This window comes from Lagenorhynchus albirostris, chromosome 1 (assembly GCF_949774975.1).
Source record: "Lagenorhynchus albirostris chromosome 1, mLagAlb1.1, whole genome shotgun sequence".
Taxonomy (NCBI): domain Eukaryota; kingdom Metazoa; phylum Chordata; class Mammalia; order Artiodactyla; family Delphinidae; genus Lagenorhynchus; species Lagenorhynchus albirostris.
The window spans coordinates 93539687-93564526 of NC_083095.1; the positions used below are offsets into that span (position 1 = coordinate 93539687).

General features: G+C 36.2%; 1 protein-coding gene across 1 annotated transcript in view; it reads right to left on the reverse strand.

The window, feature by feature from the left end:
* Positions 1–24840, reverse strand: part of TRPM7 (transient receptor potential cation channel subfamily M member 7) — a 120645-nt gene that overhangs the window by 75956 nt on the left and 19849 nt on the right. Inside the window, exons 2-7 of the mRNA XM_060149785.1 lie at positions 18574–18653; positions 14415–14453; positions 12472–12670; positions 10144–10357; positions 7651–7775; positions 6669–6840 (exon numbers count right to left, since the gene is read on the reverse strand). Coding sequence (XP_060005768.1) covers positions 6669–6840; positions 7651–7775; positions 10144–10357; positions 12472–12670; positions 14415–14453; positions 18574–18653 — 829 coding nt within the window. The remainder of the gene's footprint in view (positions 1–6668; positions 6841–7650; positions 7776–10143; positions 10358–12471; positions 12671–14414; positions 14454–18573; positions 18654–24840) is intronic.

Here is a 24840-nt window from a genome sequence, read left to right on the forward strand (position 1 = left end):
CTTTAACCCCGTCCCGTCTGAGCGAAGAACAGACCTACATGCAGAGGCGGGGCTAAATCCAAAGCAGAGCCCCGGGAGCTGTGAGAACAAAGAAGAGAAAGGGAAATCTCTCCCAGAAGCCTCAGAAGCAGTGGATTAAAGCTCCACAATCAATGTGATGTACCCTGCATCTATGGAATACATGAATAGACAACGAATCATCCCAAATTGAGGAGGTGGACTTTGAGAGCAAGATTTATGATTTTTTCCCCTTTTCCACTTTTTGTCAGTGTGTATGTGTATGCTTCTGTGTGAGATTTTGTCTGTATAGCTTTGCTTCCACCATTTGTCCTAGGGTTCTATCCGTCCGTTTTTTTTCTTCTTTAATTTTTTCTTAATATTTTTTGTTTTAATAACTTTATTATATTTTATCTTACTTTATTTTACCTTACTTTATCTTCTTTCGTTCTTTTCTCCTTCCTTCCCTCGATCCCTCCTTCCTTCCTTCCTCCTTCCCTCCCTTCTTTCCTTCCTTCCTTCCTTTCTTTTCTTTCTTTCTTTCTTCTAATTCTTTCTTTCTACTTTTTCCCCCTTTTATTCTGAGCCATGTGGATGAAAGGTTCTTGGTGCTGCAGCCAGGAGTCAGTGCTGTGCCTCTGAGGTGGGAGAGTCAACTTCAGGACACTGGTCAACAAGAGACCTCCCAGTTCCACATAATATCAAATGGCGAAAATCTCCCAAAGATCTCCATCTCAACACCAACACCCAGCTTCACTCAACGACCAGCAAGCTACAGTGCGGGACACCCTATGACAAACAACTAGCAAGACAGGAACACAACCCCACCCATTAGCAGAGAGGATACCTAAAATCATAATAAGTCCACAGACACACCAAAACACACCACCAGACATGGACCTGCCCACCAGAAAGACAAGACCAGCCTCATCCACCAGAACACAGACACTAGTCCCCTCCACGAGGAACCCTACACAACCCACTGAACCAACCTTAGCCACTGGGGACAGACACCAAAAACAACGGGAACTACGAACCTGCAGCCTGCAAAAAGGAGACCCCAAACACAGTAAGATAGGCAAAAGGAGAAGACAGAAAAACACACCACAGATGAAGGGACAAGATAAAAACCCACCAGACCTAACAAATGAAGAGGAAATACGCAGTCTACCTGAAAAAGCATTCAGAATAATGATAGTAAAGATGATCCAAAATCTTGGAAATAGACAAAATGCAAGAAACATTTAACAAGGACCTAGAAGAACTAAAGATGAAACAAACAGCAATGAACAACACAGTAAATGAAATGAAAAATACTCTAGATGGGATCAATAGCAGAATAACTGAGGCAGAAGAACGGATAAGTGACCTGGAAAATAAAATAGTGGAAGTAACTAGTGCAGAGCAGAATAAAGAAAAAAGAATGAAAAGAATTGAGGACAATCTCAGAACCTCTGGGACAACATTAAACACACCAACATTCGAATTATAGCGGTTCCAGAAGAAGAAGAGAAAAAGAAAGGGACTGAGAAAATATTTGAAGAGATTATAGTTGAAAACTTCCCAAACATGGGAAAGGAAATAGTTAATCAAGTCCAGGAAGCACAGAGAGTCCCATACAGGATAAATCCAAGGAGAAACACGCCAAGACACATATTAATCAAACTGTCAAAAATAAACACAAAGAAAACATATTAAAAGCAGCAAGGGAAAAACAACAAAAACACACAAGGGAATCCCCATAAGGTTAACAGCTGATCTTTCAGCAGAAACTCTGCAAGCCAGAAGGGAGTGGCAGGACATATTTAAAGTGATGAAGGAGAAAAACCTACAACCAAGAATACTCTACCCAGCAAGGATCTCATTCAGATTTGATGGAGAAATTAAAACCTTTACAGACAAGCAAAAGCTGAGAGAGTTCAGCACCACCAAACCAGCTTTACAACAAATGCTAAAGGAACTTCTGTAGGCAAAAAACACAAGAGAAGGAAAAGACCTACAATAACGAACCCAAAACAATTAAGAAAATGGGAATAGGAACATACATATCGATAATTACCTTAAATGTAAATGGACTAAATGCTCCCACCAAAAGACACAGATTGGCTGAATGGATACAAATACAAGACCCATCTATATGCTGTCTACAAGAGACCCACTTCAGACCTAGAGACACATACAGACTGAAAGTAAGAGGATGGAAAAAGATATTCCATGCAAATGGAAACCAAAAGAGAGCTGGAGTAGCAATTCCCATATCAGACCAAATAGACTTTAAAATAAAGACTATTAGAAGAGACAAAGAAGGACACTACATAATGATCAAGGGATCGATCCAAGAAGAAGGTATAACAATTGTAAATATTTATGCACCCAACATACAAGCACCTCAACATAAGGCAAATACTAACAGCCATAAAAGGGGAAATCGACAGTAACACATTCATAGTAGGGAATTTTAACACCCCACTTTCACCAATGGCCAGATCATCCAAAATGAAAATAAATAAGGAAACACATTCTTTAAATGATACATTAAACACGATGGACTTAATTGATATTTATAGGACATTCCATCCAAAAACAACAGAATACACTTTTTCTCAAGTGCTCATGGAACACTCTCCAGGATAGATCATATCTTGGGTCACAAATCAAGCCTTGGTAAATTTAAGAACACTGAAATTGTATCAAGTATCTTTTCCGACCACAACGCTATGAGACTAGATATCAATTACAGGAAAAGATCTGTAAAAAATACAAACACATGGAGGCTAAACAATACACTACTTAATAACGAAGTGATCACTGAAGAAATCAAAGAGAAATTAAAAATACCTAGAAACAAATGACAATGGAGACATGACAACCCAAAACCTATGGGATGCAGCAAAAGCAGTTCTAAGAGGGAAGTTTATAGCAATACAATCCTACCTTAAGAAACAGGAAACATCTCGAATAAACAACCTAACCTTGCACCTAAAGCAATCAGAGAAAGAAGAACAAAAACACCCAAAGTTAGCAGATGGAAAGAAATCATAAAGATCAGAGCAGAAATAAATGAAAAAGAAATGAAGGAAATGATAGCAAAGATCAATAAAACTAAAAGCTGGTTCATTGAGAAGATAAACAAAATTGATAAACCATTAGCCAGACTGATCAAGAAAAAAAGGGAGAAGACTCAAATCAATAGAATTAGAAATGAAAAAGGAGAAGTAACAACTGACACTGCAGAAATACAAAAGATCATGAGAGATTACTACAAGCAACTCTATGCCAATAAAATGGACAACCTGGAAGAAATGGACAAATTCTTAGAAATGCACAACCTGCCATGACCGAATCAGGAAGAAATAGAAAATATGAACAGACCAATCACAAGCACTGAAATTGAAACTGTGATTAAAAATCTTCCAACAAACAAAAGCCCAGGACCAGATGGCTTCACAGGCGAATTCTATCAAACATTTAGAGAAGAGTTAACACCTGTCCTTCTCAAACTCTTCCAAACTATAGCAGAGGGAGGAACACTCCCAAACTCATTTTACGAGGCCACCATCACCCTGATACCAAAACCAGACAAGGATGTCACAAAGAAAGAAAACTACAGGCCAATATCACTGATGAACATAGATGTAAAAATCCTCAACAAAATACTAGCAAACAGAATCCAACAGCACGTTAAAAGGATCATACACCATGATCAAGTGGGGTTTATTCCAGGAATGCAAGGATTCTTCAATATACGCAAATCAATCAACGTGATACACCATCTTAACAAATTGAAGGAGAAAAACCATATGATCATCTCAACAGATGCAGAGAAAGCCTTTGACAAAATTCAACACTCATTTATGATAAAAACCCTGCCAAAAGTAGGCATAGAGGGAACTTTCCTCCACATAATAAAGGCCATATATGACAAACCCACAGCCAACATCATTCTCAATGGTGAAAAACTGAAACCATTTCCACTAAGATCAGGAACAAGACAAGGTTGCCCACTCTTACCACTCTTATTCAACACAGTTTTGGAAGTTTTAGCCACAGCAATCAGAGAAGAAAAAGAAATAAAAAGAATCCAAATCAGAGAAGAAGAAGTAAAGCTGTCACTGTTTGCAGATGACAGGACACTATACATAGAGAATCCTAAAGATGCTACCAGAAAACTACTAGAGCTAATCAATGAATTTGGTAAAGTAGTAGGATACAAAATTAATGCACAGAAATCTCTGGCATTCCTATACACTAATGATGAAAAATCTGAAAGTGAAATCAAGAAATCACTCACATTTACCACTGCAACAGAAAGAATAAAATATCTAGGAATAAACCTACCTAAGGAGACAAAAGACCTGTATGCAGAAAATTATAAGACACCGATGAAAGAAATTAAACATGACACAAATAGACGGACAGATATACTATGTTCTTGGATTGGAAGAATCAACATTGTGAAAATGACTCTAGTACCCAAAGCAATCTACAGATTCAATGCAATCCCTATCAAACTACCACTGGCATTTTTCACAGAACTAGAACAAAAAATTTCATAATTTGTATGGAAACACAAAAGACCCCGAATAGCCAAAGCAATCTTGAGAATGAAAAACGGAGCTGGAGGAATCAGGCTCCCTGACTTCAGACTATACTACAAAGCTACAGTAATCAAGACAGTACGGTACTGGCACAAAAACAGAAGATAGATCAATGGAACAGGATAGAAAGCCCAGAGATAAACCCACACACATATCGTCACCTTATCTTTGATAAAGGAGGCAGGAACGTACAGTGGAGAAGGACAGCCTCTTCAATAAGTGGTGCTGGGAAAGCTGGACAGGTACATGTAAAAGTTTGAGATTAGATCACTCCCTAACACCATACACAAAAATAAGCTCAAAATGGATTAAAGACCTAAATGTAAGGCCAGAAACTATCAAACTCTTAGAAGAAAACATAGGCAGAACACTCTATGACATAAATCACAGCAAGATCCTTTTTGACCCACCTCCTAGAGAAATGGAAATAAAAACAAAAATAAATGGGACCTATGAAACTTCAAAGCTTTTGCACAGCAAAGGAAACCATAAACAAGACCAAAAGACAACCCTCAGAATGGGAGAAAATATTTGCAAACGAAGCAAATGACAAAGGATTAATCTCCAAAATTTATAAGCAGCTCATGCAGCTCAATAACAAAAAAACAAACAACCCAATCCAAAAATGGGCAGAAGACCTAAATAGACATTTCTCCAAAGAAGATATACAGACTGCCAGCCAATAAACACATGAAAGAATGCTCAACGTCATTAATCATTAGAGAAATGCAAATCAAAACTACAATGAGATATCATCTCACACCAGTCAGAATGGCCATCATCAAAAAGTCTACAAACAATAAATGCTGGAGAGGGTGTGGAGAAAAGGGAACACTCTTGCACTGCTGGTGGGAATGTCAACTGGTACAGCCACTATGGAGAACAGTATGGAGGTTCCTTAAAAAACTAAAAATAGAACTACCATATGCCCCAGCAATCCCACTACTGGGCATATACCCTGAGAAAACCATAATTCAAAAAGAGTCATGTACCAAAATGTTCATTGCAGCTCTATTTACAATAGCCAGGAGACAGAAACAACCTAAGTGTCCATCATCGGATGAATGGATAAAGAAGATGTGGCACATATATACAATGGAATATTACTCAGCCATAAAAAGAAACGAAATTGAGCTATTTGTAATGAGGTAGATAGACCTAGAGTGTGTCATACAGAGTGAAGTAAGTCAGAAAGAGAAAGACAAATACCGTATGCTAACACATATATATGGAATTTAAGAGGGAAAAAAATGTCATGAAGGACCTAGGGGTAAGACAGGAATAAAGACACAGAGCTACTAGAGAATGGACTTGAGGATATGGGGAGGGGGAAGGGTAATCTGTGACAAAGCGAGAGAGAGGCATGGACATATATACACTACCAAACGTAAGGTAGATAGCTGGTGGGGGCAGCCGCATGGCACAGGGGGATCAGCTCGGTGCTTTGTGACCACCTGGAGGGGTGGGATGGGGAGGGTGGGAGAGAGGGAGACGCAAGAGGGAAGAGATATGGGAACATATGTATATGTATGGCTGATTCACTTTGTTATAAAGCAGAAACTAACACACCATTGTAAAGCAATTATACTCCAATAAAGATGTAAAAAAAAAAAAAAGAAAGGAAGACCAGTGTCAAAAATACCAACTTTTAAGACATTATCTACCAAAGAGTGATACCTACTCGTGTTATCAACTTTAAGCAAGGTGATTCTTACTTCACAATAAAGTATATTTTTCCTCTTCAATCTTGAATTTCAAAGTCGGGTATTGGAATATGTCATACATTAAGAATATTTCTGAATTCCTTGAGCTGCAGTGGGATTACAATAGCAACAAAGCTTCCAATGAACCTCTGTGGCTTTGGCTTTGTTATCTGAGTACCCTATTTAATCTCAGACTTCCTTTCCTAGATCTTATTTTGTGTAAGGTCAGTCATTCATGGTTGTTTTGTATGTTATCCTGCTACGTAAGGAAATGAACACTTAAAGAACAGTCTACCTTTTTTAGAATGCTGCTGGCAATTAATACAGCCCAGGATAATTTCAACAACAAAAAATTTATAAATTCCCTTACTAGCATGAATTCTTTGCTGATTAATAGTTTTTTCAAGTTCTCTTCTCAGTCTGACTTCTGCCCCATACTTTCCAACAGTGCCATCATCCACCAATATGAAGTGGGAATGTAGATTATTCAGAACATTCAATTTGCTCAGAGGGTTCAATAACGTTTGGTAAGGAGCAACCACCTAAACAATAGCAAACATTGAGAGTTAGTGGGCAGGATTAAATTTAATATAAAGTAAAAACAAATTTTGAAATAATCTGTAAAGGCAAGTAGGAGGTAAGATTCTATTTATGCATAGCAACAAATAGAAAATGTAAAAGAATATATCAAAAAGCATGAGCTTTTAAGCAGCTGAAGATTATTCAATAATGGGTTGAACCACAGTATTGTATTTCGGCTATCATTGCAGAATATACCATATTTCATCATCCCATGCAAAGGAAACAGCAGCAAACAAGCAAATAAACAAACAATGTGAAGAAACTATTAAGTTATTACTGAATAAAGTGAAATATATAAAGGACACTGAATAAAAGCAATCAAATGTCATAGTTATTTTTCCAGTCATAAGTAGAATCTTTAAAATTGATGTTAGAAATTCAATTGCACTTGAAAGTGATCATTATAATTCAGTAATTCCTTTTTAATAATCTCTTGAAAGATATCTATAAGCAATTCATATGTCTTTAACCTACTTGAATAAAACACCGGTATTTGATTACTACTCTTACAGACAATACAATTAATTCTTAATAGAATGTCACCATTAAAAATTTAATTACAAAGACTGGCATGACATGGAAACGGTGTGAAATAGTTATACAAAAGAAGGCAGAAACAATGTATTAACACTACTTTTTGTATCTATGAATGCATTTTCGAAACGGTCGTGGTATGATCATGAATATTTTAGGTTGACTTCGCATTATTCTTGCTCTAATTTTGTTTATACATAAGTTTAAATGTAAGAAAATTTAAAAAGCACTCTTACATCTCTCCCAACAAGATCATTTCTGTTTTCAATCACTCCCCACGGAGCTATTCCGATAGTGCAAATCTTTCGAGATGATCTGGAAGTATGTTCTTTAAGGGCATCACCAACATGTTTTGCCACACCTGTTCATACAAAATTTAATTCATTTTATTTGGAAGTCTTTACAGTGTTCAGAAGAATCCTTTGCTCAATAACATTACAATTGGTGGTATTTTTCTTTACATACACTAGATAAAAGGCAACAAGGTCCAAAAGACAAACTTACAAAAGAAAATACAAGGACAAAAAAGAAAAAAAAAACCCACAATGTCAAATCACTACAACTGCCTGAAACACACATAAAACTAACTTTTACCATGTTGTTAGGCCTAGTCTCCTCTCTTAGATTCCTCATTTTAACTGTAGTTTTTGTTACTGCTCTAAACATCATCTTAAAAAAAAGAAGAGTATGGCTCAGGACTATAAGCAAAGCACACATGCTCACAAAAAACTACAAAAGTTTTCCAACTGAGTCAAAACTGGGAGGAAAGCAGAAAAGATAATTCAAAAGAGCACACAACTTCTCATTATCACTTGTTATGGACTGAACTGTAACCTCTCCAAAATTCCTATGTTGCAATCCTAATCCCAGTACCTCAGAATGTGACTGTATTTGGAAATAGGTTCTTTGGGTTATCATGTGAAAATGAGGCTGTTAGGGTGGGCCCTAATCCAATCTGACTGGTGTCCTTATAAGAAGGGGAAATTTGGACACAAAAAGAGACACCAGGGATGCACATGCACAGGGGGAAGGCCACAGGAGGACACAGGGAGAAGAGAGCCATCTGAAAGTCAAGGAGATGCCTCAGGAGGAACCAAACCTGCTAACATCTTGATCTTGGGTCTCCAGAACTGTGAGAAAATAAATTTCTTTTGTTTAAGCCACCAAGTCTGTGGTATTTTATTATAGCAGCCCTAGCAAACCAGTGCATCACTCGATTTGATTTTTATAATGCATTAAATCTCATTCCTAACATGGATTATGGAAACAGCACCTTCACTGTTCTTCCAAGTGATGCCTTGCCTGTTTACAGTCTATTTTTAAACGATCATTCAAGTGATCTTTGCTCTTGTCAACTCTCTGTTTAAAATCTCCCCTTCTCATTCGATTAAAAGTCATAGTGCTTATGATGGCCTACAAGGCCTTATATGATGATCTGTCTATTGCCCATGCTATTCACCACCCCACCCCACGCCAGGCCTACCACCACCACCACTCACCCATGACTTTCTGATTTCATCACTTGGCACTCCTTGCTCATTCCAGTCAAGCTACACTGGACCTTTCTTACTATTCTTCCAACACTTGCCACTTCTCCTTTAAATGCTCTGCCCCACATTATTCTTATCTTGCTCACTTCATTTCCTTACATCTCTACTCAAATGTCACCTTATCAATGAAGTCCCCTCGACCATCCCTCACTATCCCTCCTCTGTATTTCATGTGTCTCCAAAGCACTTATCATCTAATTTATTATACACTATTTAGTTATGTTTGTTGTTTGCATCTTCCCCACTAGAATATAAGTTCCATGAAGGTAAATATTTTATTTTGTGAAATGATATATTTTCAGCAGCCAGAAGAGTGCCTGACACACAATGAGGTTCAAAACACAGTTGCTGATAACAAATTAGATTTTTCCAAGCTAATTTAAATAATAACTATGTTTTACTTTGGATATTAAAATTAATTTGCCTTCAATATATCCAACCTGTATATCTGACAGGGAAGACTTAGAATGAAAGATTATAGTACATTAAAAATTAATTTGAAAAGCTATTTCTTACCAGTGTCTAGGCAATGAATTGCCATTCTTCTCTCAATTTACCAGTAGTCACAGAGAGACAAGAACAACACTTCACTTTACAGTAGGGAGTCAACAAACTTTCTTATAAAGGACCAAATTGTAAATATTTTAGGCTTTGCAGGGCACACAGTCTTTGTCAGACCACTCAGCTCTGCTTTTGTAGCACAAAAGTATGATACAAATGAGTGTGGCTGCATTCCAAAAAACCTTTATTTACAAAAATAAGGAGTAGGCTGGATTTGGTGCATGGAGCCACAGTTTGCAAACCCCTGCTCTAAAGCATATTATCCTTGGGGATTCCCTGGCAGTCCAGTGGTTAGGACTTGGTGCTTTCACGGAGGGACGGGAGTCCCGGATTCAATCCCTGGTCCGGGAACTAAGATCCCACAAGCCGCACAGCATGGCCAGAAATAAATAAATATATAAAGTCTTAATTAAAAAAAAGTGAATGATAAAGCATATTATTCTTTTAAAAGAATAAATGAAAACCAAATACTTTTTCAGTTAGCATTTATACTTAGGAAGTAGATTATTTAACAGAAGAATTGAATATATTTATATTCAGTGTTGACTTTTCAAATATCTAATTGATATTATGAAGAATTTACAAGCACATCAAATAAAATTGGTATAATCATATTACCTGTGTTTACTCCTCCTGTTAAAATCCAGGCTCCAGTTGTAACTGCAGCTTTAATAAGACCCTTTCCAAGCAACTGCTTGATTCGTGGGTGAAGCTCAAATTTCTGCATGCCACCGTGTACAGAGATAACAAGTTTGGGTAATTCCATTTGCCATTCTTTAAGCAGAAGTTGTAGAATAACTTCAGGTTTGGTGTCATATGATAGCCTCACATACTAATAAAAAAGATTTTAAAACAATAATTAACAATTGAATATTCATAGGTTTCAAAATGCAACATTATATGACTTAAGAAAAACTTTGTTTGGATCAGATTATTATAAAATAGATTTCACAGGCTACTTGCAATATATTTACACTTCTAGGAATAAGCAATAGCAAACGATTTTAAAGTTGGAAAATCATTCCATAAGAGCTACAGAAGTAGTGGCACTGTAATTTTTAAACCAAGACGTAAATTTGTTACTCTTTCTGTTTATATAAACTTAATTACCATTCATTTGATTTACAAATTTATCCACAGTACTCATTGCCTTGTTTAACTATAAGTATGCATTGAGTGAGAAGTGTTAAGGATAGGTATGATGATGGGAAAAGGGAAAATAAGAGAAGAATGGTGAAAACATGGAGGCTTCTACAACTCTTGCAACTATGAGAGGCAAATACTGAATTATCTGTGTGAAAGTTTGATCAATGATCTAATCCACTGATCAGAATTGTGACTATGCAGTAAAGTAACACAGATTTTTTTAATACAGATGATTGTTTCCTTCACTGGAAGTAACTGTGGATTTGACTCACAAATTGCTGAAAATAATAAATTTTGCTCAGTATTTCAAGGTGTTCAGATGGAATCACCACTTTAATTTTTGAAAAATCATTCTATAAGAAAATAAGCTATCATATCTGTGGAGTAAGTACCTCTGGTTTGAAAGATTAAAAAAAGGATCTTTCTGGTAGGTGACATCACAAAATTTACTTGCTATGACTACTGTAATTCATTTTCTTTATCTAAAGCACCTATGACTTAGCTCGTAAGAAATCTAAAATATTCAGATGTTGGAAGAAAAACACTTTTTTTTTTGTGGTACACAGGCCTCTCACTGTTGTGGCCTCTCCCGTTGCGGAGCACAGGCTCCAGACGCGCAGGCTCAGCGGCCATGGCTCACGGGCCTAGCCGCTCTGCGGCATGTGGGATCTTCCCGGACCGGGGCACAAACCCGTGTCCCCTGCAACGGCAGGCGGACTCTCAACCACTGCGCCACCAGGGAAGCCCAGAAAAACACTTTTAATCATCTCTAATAAAGGTTCTTTGCAAAACAACATATTGCCAATTCCTTTACAAATAGAGATCAAACACCAAGGAAAATTATCCCAAAATATCAGAATTATATAAAACTGAGAAGACTCCAGAATCCTTTAAGAATGATTTGTAATGAGATTTGTTCTGTACTCTTTCTGCATTAGTTCTGTTTAACTCATTACTATACTTGGGTACATTAAGTAATGTTTGGAAAACAATCTAAAGTTAATTTTTTTTTAAAAAAGATTATGTTAGTAATAAATGAGGAATTCCATTTCCAGCAATGATGGACTAGGTTGTTTTCGACTAACTGCCCCTGGGAACTAAAGAAACTAGAAACTAGATAAATAACACCTGTTGTTAAGCTATCAGTGAGCTACCAAAGCAGTGACAACTTGTGGGATCAGGATCCAAGAGAATAGAAAAAATGGAGAGACAGGCCCAGCATTTGGCACTGCTTATCAAATCAAGTCAGGGAGGGAGGCAGGTGGAACAATCTACGGGATAATATGTTGATACATCTTAATGAATAATAATTATGATTTGGAAGTTTAATACACGAAGAAATAAAATTCATGCCAACAAGAGCACATTAGTCATGAGGGAAAAAAATGTAGTCACAAGTATTCTAAAGTTTCTTGCGTTGTCCAGGAAGTGGTAAAAGTACTAATTTATAATAGTAACAAGTTATAAATGCGTTTTATAGTATTTATTATAAGATTAATCTAAAGAATAGAAAAACAATGTATAAATAAAATGCTATAAAGAAGGAAAGCTTAATAAAAAAATACTTAATCCAAAAGACCAAAAAGAAAAGAAAAAGTGAGATAGTAGACTAAACTAAAAAAAAAGGTTCAATTCAACAAGATATAACAATTCTATATTCATATATGTACCTATACAAAGAACTTCAAAATACATAAGGAAATGACTGAAACTAATTTTCTGACACAATATTATTGTCAGGTAATAAACGTACATTATTAGGTAATAAGGTAAATGAAGAAACTCAAATACATGATATACCTTAGCTCTGTAGGAATGAGAACCCCCTTGAAAATTTATGACTCCATAAGCATCCGTTGGGCTCTGTTCTGTATGTTTTTCCACAGACCACTCTTCTAATGTCTGATTAAAATGGTCACCCAATTTCACATCTGAGTATTTCATGGCAAGACTTGCAGTAAAACAAGCATGTTGCTTGACCAAGCGACCACAAAAACACCTAAAGGAAAAAAGTAATAAAATTTTAAAAAGACCTTTTAAAAAATTAGTCAATGAAAAACCATACGAAAATAAATGAACTCAGAGTATGAAAATTAATCTTTTTGATTTTAGGATATCAGTAAATTAATACCTTCACCATAGAATTAAAATAGTATAAATACATTAGTATTTGATGATACAGTCTTCTAAATTTAGTTTGGGGCATCTACTTCCTACTGGATGGGCAAAACAGCATTGGAGATTGCAGAAATAAGTGTTAGTGAACCTGAAGACAGATCAATACAAATGATCTAATCTAATATATGGGAAAAATTATTTTAATTAAATAAAAATGAAACAGGGCCTCAGTGACTTGTGGAAAATATCAAGCAATCTAATATATGTATAACTGGAGTTTCTGAGGGAAGAGAGATAGAGAATGGGGCAGAAAAGTATTTTAGGAAACAATGGCTGAAAACTTATAAATTTGGTGAAAAATATGAACTTGCAGATATTTATGCAAGAAGTACAAAAAGAACCATTCCTAGGCACATCATAGACCTGCTGTTGAAATCCAGAATTACAGGGAAAAAAAAAAATCCTTAAAATAGCCAGAGGAAAAAAAGACCCATTACACACAGGAGAGCAACTACACTAACGACAGCTGACTTCTCACTAGAAACCAACAGCTAGAAGACAATATAATGGTATCTTCAAAGCACTGGAATGAGAAAAGTGTCAACTCAGAATTCCACATTCAGTGAAAATATCCTTTAAAAATGAGAGTAAAATAAACATATTTTCAGATAAACCAAGCTGAGAAAATTCCTCTCCAGTATATCTGCATTATACCAAATGATAAAGGAAGCTCTTCAGCCTGAGTGTAAAGACACCAGACAGAAAACTTCCCATCTAGAGGAACAAATGAACAGGACTGGAGATGCTAAAACAACTCAATATATCTAAATGAACATATTCTATGCAATTCTTTTCCTAGCCCACCACCAAGAGACCTTCTCATCTTCCTCTTGTCTTCTTTCATCACAGCTTAAAAGAACAACATTACTCTTTAATTAGTTGCCTAAGTAAGAAATTTAGGTACCATCCTCAAATCTTCCCTTTCTCCATACATCCACCAAATCCTACTGAATTTGTCTGATTAATCCCTTCAAATATGCCTACTTCTCCTTCATCACCATAGCCACTATCTTAATTCAGGCTCTCATTTTTTGCCAGAATTACTCCAAAAGTTTCTAAACTATTTTTTTCTCCCAATCCAATCTCCTCAAAATACCAACTGCTTTTATTGAGGAAAAAAAAAAAAACTAAACATGTTACTTCCCTATATAATACCCTTTTAACATGAAATCAAAACTGTGTGGCATAGTACACAAAGAGCTTAAATGATCTGGCCCTACTTATTTCTCCAGACTCTGATCTCTCCAATATCCATCTTACATTCTACAGCCTGCAGTTTCCTGACAGAACCATAATCTTTTTCACTGCCAGGCCTTCCCACATCCTGTTCTCTCTGCCTAAAATCCCTTTCCCTCAATCTTTACCTAAGTCACATTCAGCTTTAGAACTCTGCTCAGATACCTGCACTTGAGTTTCAAGCAGCTTTGCCTGATCCTTCACCTCCCAAGTCTGAGTAAAGTAACCCTTAAACATAATGGCCTGTGAATTTATCCCAATGTATTCTGATTTCTTTTATACATTAGTTTTATTTTTCAAAATTTGTGCAATGAAGTTATGAAAATTACCTGACGAGTTGTTGACAAATTTGACATCCTGGAAGGCACCTATAAAACAAGGTAAATCTATTACTTAAAGGGAAAAATTTTTTTTAGTTTAAACTATATAAAATCCATTAAAAAATACAAAACAAAGGAAAAATTATGTATTTAGTTTAATTTTTCAGTAGACAGCACAAGACATTTATACCTTAATTTACATATTCAAATAACTACTTTTTAAAACTAACATGATTTTCATATTTTAAATATAATTAGTTGTGACTTAAAACCCAGAAACCATAAGAGAAAAGACTGACAGATTTAACTACATAAAAAATACAACATTTTTATGTGGCAAAAATATGTCACTCATAAAGTCTAAAGGTAAACTGAGAAAAAATATTTGTAGACAAGATGTTAGTTTTCCTAATATATAAGAGCTTCACTGAATCAATATAAAATAGGAAAATATATAAACAGATAATTCACAGTAAAAACAAACATGAAAAGGTATTTGATTAGAAAAAAAAATTTTTTAATCCTTTAAGACAATATCTTGGTGAGAATATAGAGGAAAGTTGCCTCGTATCTGCTGGGAGGAGTATAAACTGATAAACTCTCTATGGAGGGCAATTTGGCAATACTTATCAAAATGAAAAATGCAGACTCTTTCTCTAAGTCTAAAGTACTAAGAGTGAAGGTTAAAAAATATCTACAGCATATGTGTAAAATGATTCACTTATAAGGTTATTTACTATAGGATTTTTATTCATTCATTCATTCATTCATTTATTGTGGTGAAGGAAAGAGCAGCATTTATTGTAAGGTACCAAACAAGGAGTCAGGGACGGCTACTGCTGAAAAACCCAACAGAATTTTTTTTCTAACAGCAAAAAAACAGAATAGCTAAAATGTCCTAAGGGAATACTAAAATTATGATCCAGATATATAATTAAAAAGGATGCAAAAATTAAGAGCAAAGTGGTTATTGCCAAGATAATAAACACGAGATAAACAGTATGAATTTAATGGGGAAGAGGGAGGAATAAATATACATCTGCTTGGTCAGACAAAGAGTATATCTATTTCTGAAAGGTATCCCAAGGAATAGGTAACACCAGTTTCCTTTAGGGAGGGGAACTTATAGTTAAGGCACAGTGGTAAAAACGAGGCTTTCACTTATAATTTTTGGTACCTTGTAAATCAATGATTAACCTATTCATATTAATTTTAAAATCCAATTAGTGTAGGAAAAAATGACCAGCTAATGGTGTTTGTAAATTAGGTCTCATATGGATGGCTACAGGCAAGGGTATTTAATAACAGCTTGAGATTTCTTTAACACCTAATGAGGACTTGTATTATTTCTACTGCAAAGTAAAATTAACAAAATTACAAGAAATAAGCTCCTTAATGATAATACAATCTATTTCTTAATAAAGCAAAACTATAATTTTCTCTAAATGGAAGAACAACACAGTCTTATTTAGAACTGGCAGATCTAAATTCTAATCCAATCTTTATGAATTATTAGCCATGTGACCTGGGAAATGTCACTTATGCTCTCTGGTTAAGAAATGTAATCTTATCTTGTAATAAAACCTATCTTTAATAATTAGTAAGAAATACAAATAAATCATAGAATAATGATTGGAAGAGACATTAAGGTTATCTATTTTAATGATCTAAAAAGACATTTACAGAAATTAACAAAAATTGGGGGAATATTAAAGAATATTAAAAATGTTTTCTCAACAGTAATCAAATAAATGCAAATTTAATACATACACTATTTTCTACTCATCACTTTTTCTTGAAGATGATGGATCATATTACTCTAGTCAATATTCAGGCAATCTCGTCACTACTGGTGATAATGTGTATTCTTTTATCTTTTGTAAAGTTTTTTGGCATTACACATACTAAGCGGGAATAAAACTTTCAACACAAAAAAGTTTTATCCACTAAGATCTCCATTGTGACCTAATTTTAATTTATAATGCTAAAAACTGAAAATAACTCAAACGGCAAAGAGTAGGATAGGTATATGAATTGTGATACATACACTAACAGAATATTAACTACCGTTCTTATAAAATATCTGTATCATGAAAAAATGTAATTCCTATAACATTTTGTTAAAAAGCAGATTCAAAGCTTTACGTATAGACTGAATTTAGCAATATTTTAAAACGAAAGCTATGCACTGAGAAAAGATTAAAAATAGGTGCAATGTTATTAATAATGACTGTCTTCATGTTTTGAAACTGAGTATTGTGCCTACTTTCTTTTTTTTAATGACAGAGTAACTTTTTTAATTAAATAAATAAATATATTTATTTATTTATTTTTGGCTGCTCTGGGTCTTGGCTGCTGTGTGCGGGCTTTCTCTGGTTGTGGCGAGCGGGGGCTACTCTTCATTGCGGTGCATGGGCTTCTCATTGCAGTGGTTTCTCTTGTTGCGGAGCACGGTCTCTAGGCGCACGGGCTTCAGTAGCTGTGGCTCGCAGGCTCTACAGCACAGGCTCAGTAGTTGGGGCACACAGGCTTAGATGCTCCGCTGCATGTGACAACTTCCTGGACCAGGGATCAAACCCGTGTCCCCTGCATTGGCAGGTGGATTCTTTAACCACTGCGCCACAAGGGCAGTCCCTGAGCCTACTTTCTGCATCTCAAAACTTTCCAAAAGTTATTATGCACATTCCTCTTATGATGGAAATTTGTTTAAGTGAGAGATATATTCAAAATAGGTATTTTTTGCTGTTTCAAAAAAAAGAGAAATGTTGAATTCAAACAGCAGGTTTATGTAATGTAACAAACAAAAGGTTCAGAAATTCTATTCAACAAATATTTACCAAAAACTCACTATGGACAATAATGGTGACAGGTGCTATAATTTAAAATACATCAGTTAATAAAAGATTACTTACTTGGCTGTATTTTCATAAGAGCCATATAGTAAATGGAAGTAAAGTTGCAGAGAAGATTACTACATAGCAAACAGGGTTTAACAGGAGACAGCAAAGGTAAGAAGACTAAAAATCCTTGTAAATGCCTTTTTCAATTAATTTTTCCTAAATGCCTGTGAAAAGAGGTGCTCTGTAGGCCAGAAAATAACTGTATTTTTGATTTACCCTTTTAAGCTTCTTGCTATTTTTAGGTCTAAAGAAAAAGAAAAAAATTAGGAAAAATATTTCTTCAATAAATACCTCAACAGGTCTTTTTCTTGAATTCTAACTACTGTCCTTTACTTAAAATTTTTTCTATTATCAAAGCCATTTTAAAGACCAAAAGACAATCAGAGATGCCAACAGAATCTCTGGTGACAAGTTTTCCACTAAGTGCTCATTACAGGTATATTTTGGCAAACAAAACCAACAACTATTAGGTTCATCATATTGGTTTCTTCAGCATAAACCATAGTGTTGGGCACTCAGTAGATGCCCATTAAACCGATACACAAACATTTTTAAGTTCTCAGTATCAGTGAATCAATTAAAAAAGAGAGCCTTAACTGTCTTTGTAATACACTAGTATGATACGGGGGAGATTAGGGATGGAACAACACTTTGAAGAAGAGATTAGGGATGGAACACCACTTTGAAGAAGATGTTGTGAAATGTCATTAAGAACTCCAGAACACTGATATTTTGCTATGATAGCTCCTTCTCCTAATCCTAAAAGAATAATTAACAGTAAGCACAAAAGTTAACAGTAACTACAAATAATAATTTAAATTTTTAATAAATAAATAGCAATATAATTTACATCTAAATTTCTAGAAGAGGGACTTCCTTGGTGGTCCAGTGGTAAAGAATCCGCCTTCCAATGCAGCAGACGCAGGTTCAATCCCTGGTCAGGGAACTAAGATCCCACATGCCGCGTGGCAATTAAGCCCACGCACCTCGACAAGAGAGCCCACGCACCACAGCTACAGAGCCCATGTGCACTGGAGCCCTCGCGCCACAACTAGAGACAAAAATCCCACACATCGCAACTAAAGAGAAGCCCAAGTGCCACAACAAAGAGACCGTGCTCCATAATGAAAGATCCTGCATGCCTCAACGAAGATCTCGTGTGCCACAATTAAGACCCAACGTAGCCAAAAATATAAGGTAGGTAGGTAAATAAATTTATTTATTTATTTATTTCTAGAAGAACCCAGAAGAAAGAGAAGTATGCTTACCTGTGAGGGTCTTTTGAACTTGGTATAATGTATACACATTCCCTCTTGGTCAAAGTGCTTTCTATCCAGGATTTCTGGGACTAAAACAGAAAGTTTAAAAAAGATGGTTTATAAATTAACCAACTAATATTACAAGGAAAAATTTAATGATAAATACATTAAAATAATTTAATTCACTAAATATTTACTATATACAAACATGTTGACTGACGACAGCACACCTAAAATATTAGAATCATTCCATTTAAGTCCAGTGAGATTGAGATTACTAAATCAACAGTGCTATGCAGATACTGTGGCTTCAAATAACCAGAGAGGAGGGAAATCGAGTTTCAGCCAGAAACTTCAAGAGGGGCTGGTATGATCCTGGGAAGTGGATCATTTTAAGGCCAATTAAAAGTGACTGTCAGGGCTTCCCTGGTGGCGCAGTGGTTGAGAGTCCGCCTGCCGATGCAGGGGACACGCGTTCGTGCCCTGGTCTGGGAAGATCCCACATGCCGCGAAGCGGCTAGCCCTGTGAGCCATGGCCGCTGAGCCTGTGTGTCCTGAGCCTGCACTCCGCAACGGGAGAGGCCACAACAGTGAGAGGCCCGCGTACCACACACACACAAAAAAAGTGACTGTCAGATTCAACTAAAAATAAAATAAAACCTAATAATAGCTATACTCTGTTTCTAAGACAAATACCTAAAGCATAGGCCATGGAATGGCTAATGGTACAGGGACAGAAAGAGATATCAAGCAAATTCTAATCAAAAGAAAGACAATACTAAAAAAAAAATAGATGCTAAACATCAATAGGGATAGTGCAGGTTATTATATGATTTCAAATATTCACCAGACTACTACAACAATCTTAAATATGAATCACCAAATAAAGTAGTCTCAAAATGCATAAAGCAAAACCATCAATATGGAGAATAAGACAAATCTAGGACGACAGTGGAAGATTAACACATTTCCGTCAATTACTGTAAACCTGAAATAATTTCAAATTTAAAAGTTTTTTTTAAATTACTTTTTATACCACCACTTAAGCTTCTGCTGGATCCCTAGACTCTGTATCCTGCTACTGGTGATTGATTAAAAAGGGATGAGGTGGACTTCCCTGGTGGCTCAGTGGTTAAGAATCCACCTGCCAATGCAGGGGACACGGGTTCGAGCCCTGGTCTGGGAAGATCCCACATGCCGCGGAGCACATAAGCCCGTCCACCACAACTACTGAGCCTGCACTCTAGAGCCTGCGAGCCACAACTACTGAAGCCCACACACTTAGAGCCCATGCTCTGCAACAAGAGAAGCCACCGCAATGAGAAGCCCGTGCACAGCAACAAAGAGTAGCCCCCGCTCACTGCAACTAGAGAAAGCCCGCATGCAGCAATGAAGACCCAAGGCAGCCAAAAATAAAATAAAATAAATAAATTTATTTTTTAAAAAAAGGGATGAGGCATTACATACTGAGATAGGTGAAACTCCATAAATTCGGACTGAGTAGATTGAAGATCTTGAGCTTCATCCTCCACATAATATATATATTAGACATATAAACATTAAACATCTAATATATCTATAGATATTAGATATATATTAAATATAGATATTAGCACGCTCTCTCTCTCAAAATCTCTCGCCCTTATCTCCCTCTTTCTTACCAGTACAGTACAAAAAGGAAGAGCTTGTATTCCAAAAAGAAACCTCTAGGGAATTCTCTGGGGGTCCATTGGTTAGGATTCTTCTGTGCTTCCACTGCAGGGGGCATGGGTTCGATCCATGGTTGGGGAACTAATATCCTGCAAGCCACCACCTTCTTTTTCTAACTAAAGTCTGGTAGTATTCCTTTGAAGAATCTGCTTCCCTACATACCCCTCGGGGGGGGGGGGAATAGGAATCTCTCCAGTTTTACTGTACTAGGAATACACCTAGCAAACACAACCCTGATTCAATCCAATTCCCCATCTATTCCATAACTGCCTATATTAATATGACTACGGAAAAAAACAAACAAAACAACACCCTCTGGTTTCACTTTAAAGCCCTGACCACAAACCTCAAATGTCCCTTCATGATGCCCAACAGTCACACCATATTTCCCTGGTCCATTTTCTCATTCTTCTGTATGATTTCACACCACCTCCTCCTCCCTCAAACCTCCAACACTCCTTCACCATTCTTACTCTCAAGTGATGACCTACTTCCCATTTCACTCAGAAAATTGAGCAGCAAGAAGAGAACTTCTACAAACCTCTACCACATCTGTCCACCAATGAGTATCTATACCCACACATTCTGCCTTCCTTCCTGTGACTGTGTTCCTATTTAAGTCTAATCACTCTTGTGCTCTAGACCCCATACCCTTACTAACTCTCCACCAGTTCTCCCTGATTTTTTCCCCTTCTTTATTAACTTATTCCTATCAGCACGTAACATGCTATTATTCTTCCCATTTTAAACACAACAAATTTTGCATGACTCCATTTGCCCCTCAAGCTAACACATAATGTTTCTGTCTCTATCTACAGTAAAGATCATTGGAAGAAGTGTTTCCCTCTTTTCTTCTCCTCCTATGCTTTCTAAAACCCACTCCAGTCAAGACTTTCAAGGCAAGCACTCTCCTAAAATAAGTTTCAACAAGATCATCAACGATTTTCTCTAAATCCAAAGGTCAACTTTCAGGACTCATCTTCACTGATATATCAGCAGCATTTAACAATATCAACCATTCTTATCTTCTTAAAACATTTTCATCAGTTAGTTTGATTTTCTTCCCTTCACTGGCCACTCCATTGCTGATTTCTCCTCTTCTCCTCAATCTTTAGACTTCTTTTTTCCAATTATATTCACTCAGACTTTGGACTTCTTTTTTCCAGTTATATTCACTCAGACTTTGGACTTCTTTTTTCCAGTTATATTCACTCAGACTTTGGACTTTTTTTCCAGTTATATTCATTCTTTTAGTGCTCACATCCAGTTTGCCATCAATACACTGGATAACTCTCTAATTTGTATTTCCATGTCAGATCTTTCCCTGAACTCCATGCTCACATATCCAACTGCCTACTTAACAGCTTCATGTTGATGTCTAACAGGCATCTCAAACGTAACATGGCCAAAACTGAGCTCATCTTTCACCCAAACACTATTTCTCATAAAGTCTTCCCCATCTCAGTAAATGGTAACTCTATTCTTCCAGTTGTAATTCTTTCTTTTTTTTTTTTAAGGCAAAAAATCTTTTTCTTTTTTTTTTTGGCTGCATGGCATGCAGGATCTTAGTTCCCCAACCAGGGATCGAACCTGTGGCCCCTGCAGTGGAAGTGTGGAATCTTAACCAATGGACCACCAGGGAAGTCCCTTAAGGCAAAAATTTTAATGTCATCTTTGATTTCCTCTTCCTATGTACTTCATATATAATCCCATGGCAAAACCTGTCAGCTTGCCTTCAAAACACATCCAATATCCAACCACTTCTCACACCTCCACTGCTACTATTCTGGCCCAAGCCATCATCACCTCTTGTCTGGCTTACTGCAGAAACCACTCATGCCACCCTTGCCAAAAGAAATAAAATAATCTTTTTAAAACATTTTTATTTTCTTTATTTATTTTTGGCCATGCCACACAGCATATGGAATCTTAGTTCCCTGACCAGGGATCGAACCTATGGCACCTGCAATGGAAGTGCAGAGTCTTAACCACTGGACCACCAGGGAAGTCCCTAAAGTAATCCTTTTAAAATATGTCATTATGTCACTTCTCTGCTCAAAACTCTCCAGTATTTTCACATTTTACTCAAAGAAGTTTTATAAAAGCCAAAGTCCTTACAATAATCTTTAAGGTCCTAGTGCTCTGCATCTCTGCATCCTGACTCATTACTTTCATTCTATCACCTCCTTCAAGTCTTTGAGCAAACGTCACCTTTCTCAATGAGACTTACACTATTTAGGAATGCAATCTCCATCACCCCCTACTCCCTTATGCACCTGTAGAGCAATAGAACCATCCCCAGGATCACATTTAGAGCATTCTCCTGAGAACCAAAAGATCTGGCCATGTCAGTTAGACTGCTGGTATATTATTGCTATCATGGCCCCTTCTCCCACTCCACAACCATAGTACACTGAAGGTAGGCAGAGCATCTGGACCTGAAGACATTTATTCATGTGACTTCTGCTTGTAACTTGAAAAAAATACCATTTGGTAGGCTGCTCTGACACGTGATAACGTGAGGTTGAATTTCTACCAAAACCAACTTAACCTACTGCTTTAAACTCATGAAATTTTCATTAAGCTCCTATTATTAAAAATGCAGGGTTTAGGGGTAGCACTAAAATTATACTGTAATTTATCATTTAAAGGGTTACTTCTCTCTTCTAGAAAAAATTGGAACTGGTTTGAGGGGGAAAAACAGATTAGTGGTTGTACTTGCTGCTATATTTTTACTGGTTGTTAAAGCAAGACAAAGATTTGTTTGGAATTTCTCCCTGTGAGCTTCTTTGCAAACAAATGGCAATGACCACAGCTCAGTCTCATGCTATGGTAATGAAGTCCACCAAAATCAGATTCTAGAACTAGACATTTAACATATGCAAATAACCTACTAAAATAATGGCAATATACATGCATGAGAAGCACTCAGACTACTCCGGTACGAATTATATATATATGTTTTTAACTAAATCATTTGCAGTTCATAAGCATATGTCTAAAGCCTACAATATGAATGAAAGATGGGCAAAAAGGGAACACAACATGAGCAAATTTATTAATTAACAGTGGACCTTTCTAAGGAGTTCTGTCAAAGACAACCACTTGACAAAAGAGGAAAACGTCTTAGGGAGAACTTGGAAATATATGGGCATAGATAAATGCTATGAAATGCAATCCTGTACAGTTCACATCCTCTTTTTTTTCTTTTTTTTTAACCTCATCTTTTTCTTGATAGGAAAACTAGAAAGAATAGAGTAGACTTAAACAACACTGTCAATCAATTTTACCTGATGGAACTTATAAAATACTCCACCCAAAATAGCATATACTGATTTAGGACTTATTTGCAAATAAGATAAAGGAGTCAGAAAACTCAACATTAAAAAAAAATCCAATTCACAAATGGGCAAAAGACAAGGAGAGACATTTCACCAAAGAGAATATGCTTACTTTACCAAATAAGTATAAGAAAAGGTGCTCAATTTCACTGGCTATTAGGGAAATGCAAATTTAAAACTACAATGCAATACCACTTCACAACCACTAGAAAGGCTTTAATCAAAGGCTGACAATACCCAGTGCAAGCACAGATGTATAAACTGGAATCTCATACTTTACTAGTCGGAATGCAGAATGGTATCAACACTTACAAAGGAAAAGTTTGGTTGTTTATTGAAATGTTAAACATAAACTTACATATGACTCCAAGATTCCATTCCTAACTATCTTCCCCCAAAAAATGAAAACATGTCCACACAAAGATTTGTATTTGAATGTTCTAGAAACATTATTCATAATAACCAACAAAGTGATATATCCATGCAATGATATATACTACTTAACAATAAAGAGGGACAAACTAAAGATAACACGCAACACTGCTGGACCTCAAAAACATTATGGTAATGGAAAAACCCAGACATAAGGTATTATGATTTCATTTACATGAAATTTCTAGAAAGGCAAAACCATAGAAACAGTAAGTTTAGTAATTACCTGGGGCTGAGAGTGAGAGCAGGGATAAACTGCAAACAAGTACAAGGGAACTTTGTGAGGTATCTAAAACTGGATTATGTTGGTTATAAAAGTAAATAAATTTATTAAAAACCATCAAATGAAAAAAAAAAGAAAAAAAAAAACCCACCAAATGGGGAACTCCCTGGCAGTCCACTAGTTAGGACTCTGTGCTTTCACTGCCGAGAGCCTTGGTTCAATCCCTGGTTGGGGAACTAAGATCCCACGAGTCACACAGCATGGCCAAAACCAAACAAACAAAACAAAAAAACCCATCAAATGTGTATACTTACAAATGGCAAATTTTATAGTATGAGCATTATTCCACAACAAACCTGTTAAAAAGGCAGGGGAGGGTTACAAGACATGTAAAACAGAATGAGAAGATCAAACGTAAGTTTAATCAGAGCTCCAGAAAGAGAAAAGACAAGGTATGGGCAGAGACTTATAGACATGAAAGTTACAAGACTGTCCAAAGTCACACAGCTAGTAGTTTACCCTGACTCCAAAGCCTCTACTAGCTTTCTTTTTTTAGCTTTTTAAAAGAAA